The sequence below is a fragment of the Serinus canaria genome, chromosome 15 (genome assembly GCF_022539315.1).
Source record: "Serinus canaria isolate serCan28SL12 chromosome 15, serCan2020, whole genome shotgun sequence".
NCBI classification, from domain to species: Eukaryota; Metazoa; Chordata; class Aves; order Passeriformes; family Fringillidae; genus Serinus; species Serinus canaria.
In genome coordinates, this window is record NC_066329.1 from 11,486,810 (window position 1) to 11,505,674 (window position 18,865).

At 44.9% G+C, this 18,865-nt stretch overlaps 1 protein-coding gene across 1 annotated transcript; it reads right to left on the reverse strand.

Moving 5' to 3' along the window:
- Positions 1–1,876: 1,876 nt before the first annotated feature.
- On the reverse strand, positions 1,877–14,951 carry VPS37B (VPS37B subunit of ESCRT-I). The gene is made up of 4 exons (XM_009092462.4): positions 14,806–14,951; positions 7,901–8,072; positions 7,222–7,304; positions 1,877–6,094 (listed from the first exon to the last, which is right to left on the reverse strand). Exons 1-4 carry the CDS (start codon positions 14,908–14,910, stop codon positions 5,594–5,596), a joined length of 861 nt encoding a protein of 286 aa, XP_009090710.1. The 5' UTR covers positions 14,911–14,951; the 3' UTR covers positions 1,877–5,593.
- Between the last annotated feature and the right edge of the window lie 3,914 nt (positions 14,952–18,865).

The following is an 18,865-nucleotide window of genomic DNA, read 5'->3' on the forward strand; positions in this document are numbered from 1 at the left end:
CATGAATTAGATGAGTTTGGGCAGCAGAGTATTTAGGGATGGTATTTCCTGAATGACCCACTCAGAAAAATGACTGGGGCAACCCAGAAGCACCAGCTAATCAAATCATTTAACAACTGCTTCATGGGTATGCAAGTTTAAATAAAAACAAAGAAATACAAAGCTGGTCTGGATTCCCCTCATACCTTGTGAGACAACACACCCCAGGCCAAAAGGCATTTCCAGCATTTTCTGCTCAGCCAGGTGGGCTCATTCCAGTGCTGAGAACTGGAGCCACTTTGTCACCTCCCAGTCTTTGTGATGTCCCTCCAGGACTAAAAAAACCCTCAGAAATTAGCCCATCTCCAGCAGTGGTTGCTAGAATAATGTGCAGTAGCAAGGTGTGGGATTATGTGGTGAGAAGGAAACATTTTTAGCTTTGAAGGAAAAAATTCCTACTCATCACCTACAGGAGTGCAGAAAAAGCACCTTTGAGCGGTTTGGAAATAATAAGCAGTGTTTAAAAAATAGCTTTTAGCTTACAGCAGGATCCAGGGTGTGCACTGGCACATCTCCCAGCCTCAGCAGCCGGGATTTGTCCTGCAGGTAGCGGGAAAAATGGAGAGTGAGAGCACAGGCTGCCCAGGGACAGCATCCTTCAGGGACAAGGTGTCCTGGGGCCTCAGCAGGGCACCTCTAAAACTGCAGTGGAGACCCAAAATCTCTCAAGAACCTGGAGACCCAAAATCTCTCAAGAACCCTCAAGCAACACCCCCAGTTCCAGGTGACCAATCTCAGAGAGGTGAAGAGGCAAAGCTGTGAAAGCCTGGCAGGAGGGATGATTAATGTACAACCCCAGGGGACTCAAATTACAGGAGCAAGGGCAAGGGAAGGACCTGCAGAGCCTCCAAAGCCACCTCCAGAGAAGGGACAAGCCAAGGCCACATGGACACTGCAGTGTGTCCCCAACACAACACCTTTTATTGTGGCATTTTGCTTTTTCCAATGCCCAAGTGCCACCCGAGTCCCCTCCCTGGCAAGGCCTGAGCTTAGCAGGTGACAGCTCCTTTGCACTGGGAACAATCCCAGGCAGAACAACTTCTGGGGACACCAACCCCAAGGCTGGAACGGGCACAGCTGGAGTCCCACAGCTCTTCCAGCCACAAAACAGAGCAAATTCTTAGAAGAGATGAGCTGAAGAGCTGCAGCTTTTACATAACACCTTCCCCTGCCCTCGCCCACCTGCACTGAGTCAGCACAGCAGCTTTTCCTCATCTGCACTCTCCCTTTTCTGCAGAAGGTTATCCAATCTCTGCAGCCACCACAAAGGGAAGGGATCAAAAAACAATTTAAAAAGGGAATTTCTTCCCTGATCCGTTATTCTGATTTCTGTTTTGCATCACTACTAAAGTGACAGATATCACAGAAAATTACATCAGGTCTTTTCTGCCCTCTGACTCATATTCCTAAATAACTCTGGTTGACTCATTTCTTCCAACTTGGCTGATATCTAAGATTTTCCTCTCTTAAAAAAGAAAAGCTTTCTCCCTTTAGCCTTTCCAGGTGATTCTGAACATTCCCACTAGCTAATTGCAGGAAATTAGAAGAAAAATCAAAGGGGTTTTACCTGACAGACAGCCCACCTACCTCATTGCCCTGACTACATGTGAAATCTACTGTGAGAAAACCCATCCTGTATCAGCTCCACACAAAATGGACTCGTTATATTCAGTCACTAAAAACGCAGCCAACAGATTTACCATGAATAATTAAAGCATTTTATGTTCTATATCCACCTAAAACTGTGTTTATGTTGCTACAGAAGAAACCCCATGAGGGTTGAAAATCATGAATGTAACTGCACCACGACTGAAGGCAGCCACAAGGGGACAGGACACCAAGAGATATGCTATTTTATTTAAAATCAGAACACAGTAGATAACAGAAAGACTTATTATGCAAACAACTCCACTGTATGTTTACAACTTGCTCAGCATATAAAACTGCCCCTTGTTGAGACAGTCCAGGGTCACACAGAGGAACTGTTCAGGCACAGGACGACTCTGCCCCCTCTGAACTCCACGTCCACCACGCAGCTCCAAGGGAGGGTACAAGAATTGCTGGTCTGAGCTCTGCATCCATGTCCTGATTCCAGTTTGAGAGGGCAGAGAAGTCCCAGGAGAGGTGGAGGCTGAGGCTGTGGAGGCTGGGGCAGCAGTGGGGATGGTGATCTCGACCAGCCAGTGCCCAGGTGCCCCTGGCACCCCAGGGCAGCTCCTGTTCCCTGCAGCGGTACCGAGGTGACCTGGCTGGGTCAGCTGTGCTGGAACAAACGACTCCACCTTCTCTGGGAGGCAGCCCTGAGTGCAGTGAGACCCTCCAGGAGTCAGAACTGCTCACTGCAGTCCCAGGTCCAAGTCCCAACTCCCAGAACTGCACACGAGAGACTGGCACAAACAATGCTGCCCAAAGAGAGCATTTCCAATGCTACCAACACTCTAAAGCCGTGTCACACATTGTATTTAAAGGATTTTTCTCCAATTGCTTTGGGGAAGTATATGCTATTTGTAGCAGACATCAAAAATCCTTTTTTAATACATACATACATACATACATATATATATATATATATATATATAATTTTTTTTGGCAAGCATCGTGAGCCACCCCCTCTCAAGTCTCAGCTTGCCTATGGCATTTTAATCTCACTATCTTATAAACAGTGCAAATTAGTACAATTCTAAACATCCTAGCCAGAGCAGAATTAATTTATTAGCTATAACAGAACAGGAGAAGCTGTTGAAGGGCAACAGGTTGAAAGCACTGACACAGCTCTTGCCAGGCTAGTGTTTAGTCAAGTTTGTTGCTGAAAGGACTGAACAGCTTTCCACAGTCATTCTTCTCCTTTACCCTTAAACATCACCAGCAGTCAAGTAAATATTTACAGTTTGTGTGCACACACACACACAAAATTAATGGCAAAATGTTTTCCATGAGCAGCTGGACTTCAGTTATGAGCTTGCAATAACTGAAACATCACATTAGTTACATCAGCTATGTTCAAACTTACCCATCAGTGAAGGCAACTATAAGCTTACAAATAGCAGATACAGCTGTTTTTTGTGAAGTATGAGGGTCAGTTTATGTCAAAGTCAGTGCTCTCCAAGAGCCCTTAAATTAGAGTTAAGCAATGGCCATTCAAATGATAAAAATGCTAATATCCTAGAGTTACAATCACAAGTAGTGATCCTAAGGCACATCAGCCACATGCATATGCAATAATGCATTGTTTTGCTTCCAGACAAAAAAATTGCATTAGCTTTGTCTGTATTTAGTGTGCACAAGAGGTTGTTTTTAGATAAGTATCCCTGAAAGGTCATTGTTATCACAAAAGTTACCAAAAGACAGAAGATTTAACAAGTAGTAAAAATATTTCTGGACTACTAATACCAATAAAGTCTGATACATAAAATGCAGTGCAAATTCACCATACACTTATCTATCACCCCCACCACTTCTGAGGACTTCCACCCCTCAGAAAAAAAGTTGGCACCTGATAAGTGTAAAATATACCTGGTTGTTTTTATGAAATTTCAGTAAAACTGAACTGGGAGTGTTTTAGAGTTTTTGTGTAGCAGGCTCAAAGTATGAATTTCTGCACTCAGACACCACCCTGGTAGCCCCCACCCATTTAATTCTTTCTAGGACACAAACCATTTCTACAGCAGACTCATGTTTAGCATCCAGAAACAACAGCTGCCACCCAAATACCAGCACTAACAGCACAGCAAAGTTACTTTGAAACGAGTCATAATTAACCATGCTTATACAAAGCTTCAGTGAGAAAATAAGACCAAGAAAAGATATCACACTAATAAAAAAAAAAACAAACCCAAAACAACCACATCCTGTACCATCACTAGATTACAGAAAAAACACACTTTGCAAACAAATCCAATGCACATTGCTTCACAAAATCCCCCATCTATAAAAGCTTGCCAGACTTACACTGGGGAATTGGTTCAGATGCCAGTGACACTGACCAACCTTCTGCCTTTGTCTGCAGAAGGCAAACAAGCCAAATGACCATATCCATATTTTCAGAATTGAGAGCTTCCTGTTATGAGCTTAATTTCAGATTAGTATTTGCTAACCACCACACTCCGGAGGAAATGATTAAGGGACAGTCCAGGTCTTAGATAAAGAAAAAAAAAATATTCTGACTGATGTTTGTAGTACAAACTTCCAAACAATGCAGTGCATTCCAGCACAATGATACCAAAATAACTGAAATAACCAGGGGCTTGAACAGATTCTGGACTGATTGATAACAAATTCACAGACACATTCTGTGCAAACAGCAGGGGTTAAAATCTGCCTCCCCCAGTGCTGGATTAAAATACCAGCATGTGTCTGTACCTCAGGCTTCAAGAGTCACATCGAGAGTGAAATCTGAGCTGCCCTAAAAAGCCTCTCCCACCCAGTGGCAGAAGTTAAGAACAGATTCTGTAAGATGCAAACAGCCACCATGGACTTCAAGAGGCTTTTCTTTTTTGTCTACTCACAAAGAAACATTAACTGCAAATTCCAGATAGATACACATGCCCCAAACTGCAAAACTAAACAAAATGGGAAATTAAAAGTAGTTCTGCCAAGGGAGAGACAGAGTTAAGGGATAAAATGAAATTGTGGAAATTCAAGTGGGCAATTACATGTGAAAATCCAGTATTTGATTAAGAAAATACCCTGCCTAGATTCCTGGAATCACATGGTAGCAAAAGCTAAGCACCTGTGTAAAAAAAATCATTTCTGTATCCAAGGTGTGGAAAAGGAGAGAAAACCCAACTGTTAGAAAGAGTCTTAATAGGCAAGGAAATAAAACTGCCTGGTAAAGTGTCTATAAAACCCTAAACTGGCTCTACAAACAGTTTAGTTTTATTTCAAGAAACCAGGACTTTGAGGGTATCAAGCTATTTAGGAGTGGGAGTAGTGCCTACTTTGATTACACACTGTCTAAGGTAACAACTGAAATGCAGAAATGAAACTCTTGTCCTTTTCCCTGTCTAAAACGCCCCAAGGTGTTCTGACAGGAGTTTCAGCTCAGTGAGCTCTGAAAACAACATGCACCTGGGCCTGGATGCAAAAGGATGCTGAGGGGGGTGCTGGGCACACCCCCTGCCCAGCAGTCAGATATGGTTGTTACCATCCCAACACTGTCACAGAATTCCTTAGAGGGACAACCAGCTCCCCGTTTGCCACACATCCATCCAGCTGCCAGGGGAACACATCAGAGCACAGGAGGATGCTGATCTACCATCACTGAGGAATTCAGAGCGTGACTCTGTAACTCAGCAAATCCACTGCCAGCGCCTTCCCAATTCGATGGACTTACAGAATTTAGACCTCATCACCTTCCTAGGAAAACCTTGTCACCACTGACCTTTGCAAACAAACATCATCACATTTAGCAAAGCAATTGCAAACCTCTGTGCCACAGCTCGGCCTTTGTGCTCCATTGTGCAAAGACCAGAGGCTGCCCATTGCCTACAGCAAGTCTCTGATGGGGGAAAAGGAAATATAAGCACCAATACAAAAGTCAGGCGCACCCAAATATTTACTGGAGGATAAAGCCAGGATGTGGTGGAAGGCGAGGTGGTCTCTGGGGAAGAGGTGGAGGATAGGGTGGCACAAACTGAGCTGGGCATCCTGCCTGGGGCATCTGGCTGGTGGGCTGAGCTGCTCCCGGCCGCGGCGGGAGAGGTGGGTACGGAGCACCTGGGTAAGGAAGAGCTGGTCCTGAGCCCATGGCGGCCGTGAAGGGAGTGGGGAAGCGTCCAGCCGGGCCCGAGATGGGCGGAGGGGGCGGGATCCGCCGCGGCACCACCGAGGGAGGAGGGTTCGCATCCTTGTAGGGATCGGCAGGGGCTGCCGCGGGCTCGGCTGCCCTGGGCTGTGCCGGCGGCTGAACCTGAGGAAGTCTCTGTCCCTTCAGCACCATTTCCTGCAGCTTCTCGATCTTTACCCGGCGGAGGTGAGCCAGCTTCCTCTTGCTCTGGTACTCGTCGATGAAGGAATCCAGTGGTATTTCACCATCAAGGAACCTTTCTGCCATATTCTGTCAAATACAGAACATTCTCTTAGGAAACAGCCTACTGCAACAGAATCTAAATGGCTCACATCCCAAAAATAGCAGCATTTTGCCTGTGATTTTCCAGCTGGCATATGGAAGATGACTGGCATACTGAAGAATTCTGAGCAGAACTTTGAGTTACTTATTACTCAGAAGCACTGAGAGTGAAATATCACTTTTGCATAAATTTATACTGAAGTAACAGCAATAAAAACATCTGAATCTCGCTCTGAGTGTTCCCCTGATCACCAGAGATGGGAGCAAACCCAGTGCAGCAGCTTCCCAGATTGCCAGCTAAGCTGAAGTACAGCTCAGCTCAGTGCTGCCTGAATGCCAACAGAAACACTGGGAACTCTGTGAGACTCAGCACAGAGATTATTGCTAAGTCAGGCTTAAGACTCACCCTTCCTTGTGGCTTTGGGTGAATGATGTTTAATGATTGAGAGATGAACAAACATAAAATCACAAAATTCAGCTTGTCCTAGGAATGTCTTTTTACGATCACAACTCAAGGCCAATAAGCACATTTTTTTCTCCTGATTAATTACAGAAAATGCCTGCATGCAAATCAGCAAACAAAACCAAACACTCCCATTATTCTGAAGTCACACCGCCCTTCAAGCACTTGTGTGTCAGCAAGTGGTGACCACTGGCACCTGCACAGACACACTGAGATCACAATGGAATATTTCACCAGAAACTGGAGGAAAAGCAGCACAGGCACAGGTTTTTTTATTAGGCCACTAATTGACATTTATTATGAAGTAATACATGTACCAGGCAAACCCCATTGAAAAAAGATTCCACATTTTTAAACTCTACAAGTCTGAAGGCAAAGCCAAGGAACTAAGAGGGTTTGCCTATCTTTTCTAAAAAGGAGCACTTTCTCTCTTGAACTTCAAAGATGTTAAGAGTAAAAAATTACTCAGATAAAAAAGAAATAAAATTGCTGGAATCAAATAGCTGTTTTCTGAAGCTCAGAGCAGAGGAAAGACCATATTCTTAAAACTACTCCTTAATCTGTCACATGCTCAGCTCAGCACTGCAGCCATGGACACTGGAAGGTTCTGGCAACGGGTGGAAGTGGCAGAATTGGGGAGTTCTGTCATTACCTCTGTGTCTTCCTCAATCTTGGCCCCCTCAGTCTGCAGCAGTGCCAGCAGGGTCTCCAGGGAAGCATTACTGGATTGTCTGTCTGCAAAGGCACAGGAAGGACAGAAAATGACAGCAGGCTCCAAGTGACTGGAACTACAGAAGAACCTCCAAGGAACATCTGCACAACCAGCACTCCCTGCAGCTCTACACAGGGTGATTCACAGTCAGAAATACATTAACAAGTTCAGGAATACTGTCAGAGTGCTAAGAGCTGAAATTTAATTCCAATTATATATTCATAATATTGAAAGCACTTCAGCAAGTGCAGTATCAGATGCACAATATAATTCAGTATGAAAGTTAAATGTAATATTCCATTTGATTTATAAATAGTCACTAAAAATTCCAAGTGTTTTGCTCTTTAGCAAAGTAACTGAAGTTGATAATTCAGAGCAGAGTAGGTCAGGAACAGCTAGGTAACAGGAAGAATCCACAGTATCTATTACTAGGTGTGACAGTCACTTAATAAATCATCAGAAGTGTGATCTATTTCAGCACTACACAAGAATGACATTTCACTTTGTATCCTAATTCACACAGCTAAAAATGAGACACCAAAAATCAAACAACAAACAGGCAACAGATTTACATTCACTTAAAAAACAGCAAATCATAATTGGAAACAGCCACTGTTACCTAGTTTTGTTTTCTTTATCTGGTATGCTTCAAAAAGAACTTGCAGCTCTTGATATTTCTCAGTTAAATTTGATTTTAGAGACTCCAACTTTGGCTGGTACAGGAGATTTCCCTCTGCCAGACTGCGGTTGCTGGCAAGAGTCATGTCCTTGCTGTGCTGAACATTTTGGGCCTGGATATAAATTAAAAACAACAATAACAAAAAAGAGAAAAGTGTGTGAAATGACAGTGAAATTATTAAGCAAGACAAAATGAGACTTTGAAAACTTATAAATAAACAACAGAAGTATGTAAGAATTAGTGCTGTGGCATTGGGCCTGCAACTGATGAACAAATGATGAAAATTGACAGATAAAGCAACAGTTCTTGAAAAAAATCTGAACTCCAGCAGTGAGATACAATGGGTGCAGAAGAATATCATCCCTTATCTTGTTAATGTGTAAAAAATAAGGATTGCATCGTGACTGTTCCTTCTCCAGAATATTCTTCCCCAACTGTGTTACACCAATCCTGGATTAATGCCAAAACCTTCATTTTTTTCAGTTTAATCCTTCTGCTTAACAGTTCCTAGCCTACAGAAAAAATGACAATTCTCACACACCCAAGATTCAGCCAGATTCCAGTTTGCTCACACTCACACATGCACATGGAGTTTATCAAGAGAGCCTTCAGGAGCTCTGGGAGAGCTGAGTGTTTGGAGAAGTCTGTCCTGGGTGTCACATTAGATTCATTAAAATATTCAGACATCAAAAGGGGAAAAAAAACCAAGCAGCCAAGGGATTTGATTTCAGATTCTCAGGCTGAATCAACAAGTGGAATAGAGCTCCCAGGGCACAACAGACTAAGTCTATTGAGCTGCCTTCAAAACCAACAGAAGTTTGGCCCATCTTTGTGACCTCCTCCATCCATGTGTCCCCTCTAGTCCAGGTAATCCCTGTTCAGCTGCAGCTGCTCCCATTTACAGCCCTGCAAACAGCAGCACAGACCTTGCTCCTGCCACACTTCTGGGTGGACACAGAGCCACACCCCACAAACAGGAAAAGAGGAAACCCAAATGAGCTGTTTAATAGCCCCAGAAAAGGTCATCATCAAAATTCAGGTGTTTTTCCAAGCACAGCAGCTGTCTTTGAGAACAATTACTTCCTTTTGCAATATTTATATGCTACTTTAATTTCCTAAATTCTAAACTTGCTTGGTGTTACTTAAACACTTTTGTCCCCAGATATTGCTCTTCAAAAACCAAAGCTTCACTCTCACCCTGTTCTTGCCAAGTCACTTAAAAACCCAACAACAACCACCAAGGATAATGCAGAGTCCTAAATCCTACATCAATCCCAATTCCACTCCAAACTGTGACATTCAGAAATTACACTTTCAATATTGTTTTGTCTCCTCAAGCCTAAAGAAGCATCCAGCACTATGCTTATGTTCAATGTGGATCTTTTCAAAGAATAAAAAGAAAGTTCTCTTCGTACCTTTGAATCTAATGCAAAATAATTTAAATTAAACTGGTTTCCATTTGTTTATTCTCATATACTCTGATCCAGTTAGGAATGGTGCTTTGAAAATTACACAGGTCTTAATGACTAAACTTTCTCCATATTAGAACATTTCTGAAAAGGACATATTTATCAACAGAAGTTGATAAAAAATAGTAATTGACACTTAATGATGAATTAAAATGTCATTCTGAAGTCTTCACTTCCAGCACTGGTCTGTGTCAAATTTCTTTTAACAATGTACACTTGGAGAGATGAGAAACTTGAATCTCACCCAAAAGCATGAGAAGAACCAGTTCCTCAGATTCAAAGCAAACTTAGGAATGATGTTTAATGAAACTTAAGGAGGAGCTGTTGAAGACCCATCCACTTGTTTCAGGACATTGAAATATTTCATGTCACTGAAAGAATTTTGAAGTCTGTGAGTTCTATTTCACAGAAAGAACAGATGCAATCCCAGAGCAATGCAACTTGAATGCAGTCATGATCTACAGACCAGAATAATCTGTCACTGATGTTAAGGTCTGTGTAAAAACCTTACAGCAACTGTTCCTTAATTCAAGGAATCAGAAATCAAACATTATAAAGTTTGACTAAAGAGTGCTGCAGAAAAGCTTTCTAAAAATGAGTAATTTAAAATTAAAAAAAAAAAACAAAACCAGCTGCAAAATCATCCAAGGGTCGAAGGCACAGTCCAGCATGAGCAGTCTATTAAGATTATCAGGGCAGCACAGAGCATGCTTTCATCATCCATTCACAGCTCTCCACAAGCCCAAGACAAAGGCTGGGGAAGGAATAAATCCAACAAAAGGTATTTTGTTGTCACATGTGATAAAAATGTGCATTAGCAGGGAACTGCTCCTGCACTGGTTGTTCACCTGCCCACGGCAAGTGTGAGGGAAAAAGTTATTTAGAGATAAAAGTCAGGAGCATGCGAGTCCAGCAGAATTCCTAACAAGACTCCTGAGGTCATGAGCACTTCAACAGGCAGGAAACATTAATCTGAAACCAGATGAAAATACCAGTCAGAATCATGAGACACAGTGAGACAGGACAATATTAAGGAGAATATGAGGTTGTTTTTTTTTTAACTGCTAAGCTCTCACTGTGAATTCTGAATGGGACAAATGGGGCAACCCTACTGAGCTGCTTAGAAGGGGATTTTCATGGTACAAGGATTGCTCACTCCTGAGCAGAGCACTCAACACCAAACTGTGCTGCTAGAAAATGAAGCCATGGACACACAAAGGTTATTAAAAACAAAAGTCACGGTTTATGCAGCACTGCAAAACTTCAGCTGCTTAAAAATGAATTTCTTTAATGGACATAATTTGAATAATTTTACTCAAGGATTTATTTAATGAGCATTTCCAAGAGCAGGCAGCAGCAACTGCTTTGGGAATTTAGAGTCTACTACTTTTATGAACTGCAGCTTTGTTTCATCCCACTTTTAAAATAAAGAGAAAAAAAAAGCTGGATAAAATTAAACCAGAACTAGTACTAGCTTAGCAACATTCATACTATAAATGTTGATCCCTTACTCCAAAATAATGGTTTGCAGCAAGAGTTATTTGTGTAAAACATCTCTGAGAAGCGTCACCCTGGTTCATCCAAAAGCACATTCCCAGAGGAGCTGCTTCCTGAGAAACTGAGCAATCCTGACTACCCACAAAGCCCATCAAGAGCTGCTATAATTATAAGCTTGCTCTGGCCAGCCCCACAGAGAGGAGTCTCTTGGTACCTTCGAGAAAAAGTCTCTTAAGGAGCTATAAATAAAAAGCAGCTTTGTGTGGCACCGTTTTATTTGCTTTATACACAGGACACATCCCTGGTAGTTTTAGATTTCTCCAGCCTCTGTCATTCCCACATTCTCTTTCACTTACACATACTTGTAAATGAAGAAGAAAATATGCAGTCACACTGTGGATGTATAAAGATGCACATTTGGAGTGTCAAATTAACCCCTGAAACGGGAGCTGACAGGTGCAGAGTAGGAGAAGAGACTTCTTTTACAGAAGATTTAGGAATGCTTTTCATCAAGGGCTGTTGAATAATAATACACCCCCTAACAACATCTGTTCTGTAATAAATATTAAAACATACTGCAAAGTAATTAGATTGGCTAAATTTAGCTCTTTTGATTACTTGAAAATGACAAACTAAAGCTTAGAAGGTAAGCTGCAGTTCCTAGACATTTCTTGCAGAGGCAAGACACTCAGCACTGCAATATGCACTCATCAGACACAGACAGGTTACTCATTTGATGCTCAGCTAGAAAAGAAAAATCTGTAGTTGTCACCAAGTGTAATTCCTAACTTTGCAACTAAATTTCATGTTTGGCCAACAAGAACATGACCACTTGCACAATGTGGTTTTAGGACAGGAGGAGGAATCCAAGAAATCTGGGCATGAATGCACACAGTTTAACTTGGACTTTCTGCCCTGCACAATCTGTTCAATCAGCTTTTGAGAAAAGGACTATGCTCAAAAAATTCCTTTTGTGCTTGCCAGTGTACTCTGAAATGCTGGAATGAGAAGAAGGCAATACATTTCTGACTTCTTGATTTCACATAATTAAGGTATTGAAAAGCAAACAATTTTTGGCCAGGGAACCTTAACAGTCAGTAACACAATACTGCACTGCCACAGAAGTGATGCTCCAGGAGATTAAAAAGAAAATTCACTTTCACAGGGAAATTCATCAAATCATCACCAGTGTCAGGTCACAAGTTCTCATCTGTGCTTTTTAGGGTTATCTCACTGAGACTGACTTCTATAAACAAATTACTTTTATGACCCTGCCAGGGCTGAGGGTTTGGAACTCAATGATCTCTCAGGTCCCTTCCATCCCAATCCTGTGATTGTCTATTTAATGAAGATGGATGTTCTACACGCACTGCAGAGATATCAACCTGAGAGATGATAAAAAAAGCCCTCCTCAGTTTTAGAAGGCTGGGAGTACCAGACAAGCAGCTTCCTTCCTTTTTCTGGCAGACAAGAGTTCGTTGTTCAAGGCCTGCAGACCCAACCTCAGACAGGAAAAGCAGCAGCTCAGCTCTGATGCCACAGTGTCACACACCTGGGGACACAGTGCAGGACATTCTGCCAGCACATCACCCCGTGCACACAGGCACACACCCCCACAAATCCTGCTGAAATGCCACACAGGATACATTCCCTCTAAGGCTGGAAGTGCCTATTTTTAGCTGTCAGCAAGAAAGCCAAGTGATTTTTCCAAATCCTCCTCCTCTGTGAACAAAACATTGGGGTTTGAGCTGGGTTTCCCTTGCAACAAGGAGAACAAAGGGTTTTTTCAATTGTGGAATAATCAGCTTTAACCAACTTTGCCACTGAAAATACAAGTGGCCTCAGAGAAGTGACTCGGGAATCGTGATTTAATTGGAATGTCACAGTAAAATCAGGAATTTAAGGACTTTGGAATAACCCCACAACCTGGATATGTATGGACTGACAGCCAAGCAGCAGTGAGGTCACCATGGTGCCTCCTTAATGCTCAGGATTTCCCTCTCTCCCTCTTCCTGCCACACACTTCCCAGTGAAAACTCAGGTCTCAGCAGCACATGCAATGAACAATTCAGTGAAGGCAAAAACAGGAGGAAGGAATATTCAAGCATGGCCAATTCCTTCCAAGATGGGTAAACACATTTCTAGTTGAACAGACTCCAGTAAAAGCCTCCACATCCAATAAAAGAGGATTACAGCAGACAGCAGCACAGCCCTGTTTCCACACAGCCTGAGCACCTCCAAACCTGGCCACACTTTCCAAACACCACAAAATATTCCCTCAGGCCCGCAGAACTTCCCTCTACAATTTAAAAGCCTTAAGATGCCAACGAAGGAGGAAAACCTGAGGGTCAATATGGGCTGGTTGTGTAGAGAGGAAGGATTTTTTTCTACTGAGGTCATGAGGTTTTCTGTCACTTCTGACCTACACTCTTAAGTTCACACTGACAAATAAATTATAATAAAGAGCCCATGTCCCTTGTCAGGGGTCACTCTGGAACCAGCAGCACTGCACCCGTTCACATCTTCACCAAGTTAAGCCCATTATAACCTGCTGAGTTTCCTTAAATAGGTTTTATTCAGCAGGGTGCTCCTGCTCCCAGCAAACCAGCTCTCTACGTGTTCTACTTTCCACAGCACCGCCTGTTCCTTCTAAGTTCTCAAAATATAGGCTTGCACAAAAAGTTATTATGGTTGCCCCACTCTCAGAAGTCTATTGGCACAAAGTTCAAAATCCAAATTGTTCCATAATACAGCAAATAAATTCCCCAGGACACCTCATCAGCTCAGCCCCAGCCTTCAGTGGGCCTCTCCATGTGAAATACTTTGATAATTTGGCTAGAGGTGATCCAGAACAATTTCCTCAGAAGCACCAAAAGGGCCAGAATCTTAGTTTGAGAGAACACAATTATAATTGATTTTACTTAATAAACTTAAGCTTCTTTCTCAAGAACTTGTTGATACTGATTTTCTTCTCCTGAGACTTTTGTCCTCTAATTTAAGAAAACAAAAAAAAAACCCAATAAATACAGGACCCAGAGAAGCAGAGTACATTATTTTCTTTTAAAGTTTTCATACATATAATTTCATCTTATTTGCTCTTGTCTGACTGAGAGTAAGATTCTTTCAGGGACATCTGTGGCCAAATAAACCCAGAATAGTCTCATATCTGAACTGAAACACCCTGTGTCCACTGGCACATAGAAAAACCAGTTAAAGACAACGACAGCCAGAGGAAGAAAACAGGCTCCTATTTTGTTTTAAGAATCCAAAAGAACGACTTAGAGCCTGATGCGCTGACAAAGACACTTCAAATAGGCAAAACAAGCAGCAGAAAAGCCTGACAGCCCTGGCTGCGCCCGGCATACCAACCGAGGCACACAGAAATCTCTTTCACATTGTTTTGAATTCACCCTGGCAAAATCCTTCACCGCGGCCAAGGCACAAAACAAGGGCTGTGCGAACGGAAAAGCTGATCCCACCTCCGGGCCGTCACTGTCTCCTAATTCAGTGGTTGAATTCATTTAATTTCGCGTTTTCAACCCGCCGAGCCCTCGCCCCTCGCACGGCACCCAGCGGGCACCGATCCCCCGCCGCGGGCCGGCGAACAAAAGGCCGGGAGGGCCGGGGCCGGGAGAACGAGGGCCGGGGGCGGCAGCGAACGGGGAGCAAGGAAGGGACCGGCAGGGCTTCCCGCAGCCCCGGGGGCTCCTCACGCACCGGCAGCTCCACGGCGGGGCCGAGACCGCCCGGCGGCTCCGGGGAGCGGGGAGTCATGAGCCCCCCAACACCGAGCGGCACCGGGAGCGGCGGGGACCCGGCGGGCTGAGGGGGGCGGCCCGAGGAGAGGCCGCGGCCGGGGAGTATGAGGCAGCCCCTCACCTCTTCCATCTCGCGGGCCATGTCCTGGAGCTGCTCCTCGTCGTCCAGCAGCGCGCTGAGCTCCTGCAGGCTCAGCGCCTCCAGGCGCCGCGCGTCCAGCGCCATCCCGGCCCCGCTGCCGTTCCCGCCCCGGCCCCGGACCGGAAGTGCCGCCGCGCTCTCGCCCCGGCCCGGCGGGCACCGCCCTCAGCGCCCCCTGCCGGGGGGGCGTGCCGGGGCGTACCACGGGGGCTGCGCGGCGGGAGGGGGGCGCTGCTGGACGGAACCAAAGGGGCCTGGGGAGGGGTGGCGTGGTGGCTGAGCGAGCCCGGGTTGAGGGGAGCCCCTGTGAGGGGGTGAAGCCCCTGTGAGGGGTCCGTGGCGGGAGCTCCTGTCAGGGGGTGAAGCCCTTCGAGGGCTCCGTGGGTGAAGCCCCTCCATGGGCAGAGCGCCGGGCAGAGCCCAGCACAGAGCGAGCTTTGTGTGCTGCGCTCACGTGAGGCGCTCGGAGTCCCGAGGGATCGGTCACTGAGGTTGGAAAAGACCTCTGAGATCATCGAGTCCAGCTTGTGACCGATCACCACCTTCTCCACCAAACCGCAGTCATAGAGTGCCACGTCCAGTCCTTCGTTACACACCTCCAGGAATGGGGACTCCTGGGCAGCCTTTTCCGATGTTTTATTCCCCTTTCACTTCACAACTTCCTCCTGCTGCCCACCCAGAGCCTCCCCTGGCCCAGCCTGGGGCCGTTCCCCATCCTGTCCCTGTTCAGGGGCACAGCCCGACCCCCCGGCTGTGCCCTCCTGGCAGGAGTTCTGCAGAGCCAAAGGGCCCCTTGAGCCTCCTTTTCTCCAGACTGAGCCCCTTTCCAGCTCCCTCAGCCTCTCCTGGGGCTCCAGGCCCTTCCCCAGCTCTGTTCCCTTCCCTGGACACGCTCCTCAATTAATCCATGGAGGCCCCAGAAGTGGGCTCAGGACTCCAGGTGTGTCCCCAGGATGCGGCTGTGGGACACTCAGAGGTTGGACAGGTCCCTGGGATGGCTGGGGCTGTCCCCTGTGTCCTGCAGGACAGAGCTGGGCTCCCAGAGAGCCTTCCCAGCCCCACCAGCACACAGCTCCTGCCTGGTGTGCCATAGACACTCGTGGCCTCCTTTGTTCAAAACTCCCCAGCTGTAAATTCAGAAGGAAAATCAGTTAGATTTAACTCACATTTCCTTATCCAGGTTGGGACTTGGCTGGAGTAAATCTCAAAAGAGTGATTGCATTATTGTTCTCAAGCCTAGGCTGAATACTTATTTAGGTTAAAAATAGCTAAAAATCATATCTGGCCAAGCTTTGGTGCTAGGCCATTTCATCCATCTTAAACCCTTTCTTCTTCAACAGTGAAGGTCAATAAATAATCTGTCAAAGATCTGTTTCATGGTAAATTTAAATACTTTTGAAATGCAATGTAGTAAAAACTGCGTCAATTAAACCACCATATATTTTGCTCTTCTGATTTTTATCAGTCATGTCACCAGCACTGGAGTAGGCAGTGTGTGGTAACCCTTAGGAGCAGCAGCTCCCCAATTACTGCTGCTGTTAGCAGAGCTGATAAAGACAATTATGCCTGGAAACAATTAATTGTGTTAAAAGAGCCTAAGTTATATGCATCACTTGGCATGCAGCACCTTCCTGGCCTGCTTTTGTCCCTACGTGGGTGTGGGTGTGTGTATTATTTCCGTGTGTGTAACTCTGGAGAGAGAGCCAAAAGGAGCCAGGAGCCAAGGGAACAGGGGAGGGAATGGCCACGTGGTCCTTGTCCTTTGGAGTTGATATTTTTGATCTAACAGGGAAGAGTAGGAAAAAAATAAATCCATATAGTGACCTAATACAATTCTGATGCAATGAAGTTGCAGTCACACTCAGGAAGTGACCCAGCAGTTCCTGGCAGGACACTGTGATGACGTGACAGCTTTATGCTTGTTCTTTTGTCCTATAACTAAACTCAGCTGCCCACACCTCCCACCTTCCCAAAGGACCTCTTTGTCATTATTATCCACAGGGAACAAGGACCAGCAAGGTGACCCTTCTAGAGGAAGCCTTCCAGCCCTTTTGGCAGCCTGGTGCAGATCCGAGGGCGCGATGTTTGTGCAGCAGGAAGCTGAGCCGAGGGTGGGGAGAAGGTGTTCAGTGATACAGGAATGTCCCAGCATCACAGCTCTCACCACCCCAGCACACCTGCCTGCTGCAGGTATGTGCTCTGTGCCAGGTGAGTCAGCAGCCGTGCCCTGGGCACTGGCAGGGCTTTGCACAGTCACCACAGCCCTGCCTTGCTCTTTAAAACCAGCAGATAGTCGCCCTGCCAACACCATTCCACCATTCCTGTATTTGCACATGCCCATCAAACAGGGTTACAGCCACGGGTTAAACCTGCTGTAAATCTGCTCATGCAAACACTGTACACACATACACACATGCAAACAGAGGAATTAGCTGAGGGATTAGGAGAAGCCCTTTCTTCCCAAGAACATTGCTAATTTGAACTTCATACCTTAACTAAATAAATGGTTTGGGGGGAGTGTGGTTCAGAAGAGTCTGACTCAGCTTCATGTTGTAAATCTAGTTTTACCACTGCCTTGCTGTGTGATCCTGAGTGGAGTTCCCAGATTCCCTCAGCCATGGTGCCTTTTGCTGAAAAAAGGGGATAATAAGAGCTGTTCACTCACAGGTGAGAACATAACTCACTTGTGATCAAGTACAACATACATTGAAAATACTGCTTCTCCCTGGGTGGGTAATTTGGGTTCTGGTGATGGTGGAGAGGAGTCTGCATTAAACATCTGGGTTGTTTTGGAGTACTTTGGTCAGCACCTGCATGTAATTGAGCTCTCCAGTTGTCCAGAAAAGCAGCTGAGGCTAAGACACAAGATAGAAGTCAACTGCTTTTGTGTAATTATAGTTTCTATTCGGACAGGTAGGAGGGTGCCTTCCCATTCTGCAGTCTTCATGGAAGATAAAGGTTTTGTGACAGACATCACTGGGACAGGATATGAAGAATTGCAGATAAACCAGGATTTTGGGCTACAGGGTTTATCAAATATTGCAGTGCTGCAGGCTGGGATTTATCATCTCCCCAGGCTTGGTTCCTATTTGCCTCTGCTGAAATCCTTTTGAAGGGTGACAGCATTTGAGTACATTAGAAGGCAAAGTACAGAAGTCAGGATTTCTTATTACAGGAGAAATGGAATAAAAAAATTGTGAAGATTACAGGGAAACCATGTCATGGTGAATAAGAAGTCAAGCTCCAATCTTGGAGAAAACTGGCATCCAGACTAGTTTAAATAAGATGTTAGGGTTTTTTTTTTTCTATTTAAACTTGATCTTGAATTTCCTCCTGGTACCTCATATCCTTTTATGGTCAGTAGCACTGCCCTCATGCATATTTATTAGATTTAGACATATTTTGCAAGTCACCTTCACATCTTATTTTCTTTTCCTGGACAAACTGGTTGGTTATGTACACATTGAATTTGCAAATCTCATCTCTGGTGTACATTAACCCCTATTAGTCTGTTTGCTCAATGTGCAGATAAGTTTTGGGGCTTATTTGCCATTTAACTTCCTTCTGTATATTAAGCACAGCCCATACTTCTGTTTAGTTTTCACAACCAAGATTCCTTCACACATGGAAATGACCTGCATATCCAGCATCCTGGCAGAGAAACAGCCCTGCTGTCTGAGAGCTCAGTGCCCCTGCTGTCTGAGAGAGAGCAGGAATTAGGTGTTTGTAAGGTGCTCCTTCCTTTCAGGGAGCTGCAGGTGTCAGAAGAGCAGCAGGTCTATTTACCTGCACTTATTTTCTCTGCCTTAAGCTCACAGTGAAGCTGGAATAGAAGAGGCAGATTTTATTTTTCCTCCCCAGACTAAACCACATCTCCAAACCCAAACTAGCACTTTCTATTTGCTTGTGGCACTTCCAGACCTGCTAAAGGCCTGGAAAGTGCAGCCACTGAAACACACAGAGTTGGTTATTGAGGCAGAGGTTGGTGTAGCAGGAGACAAGTTGTTGGAATAAACACAGCTGTGTTTTTTCCATCCCT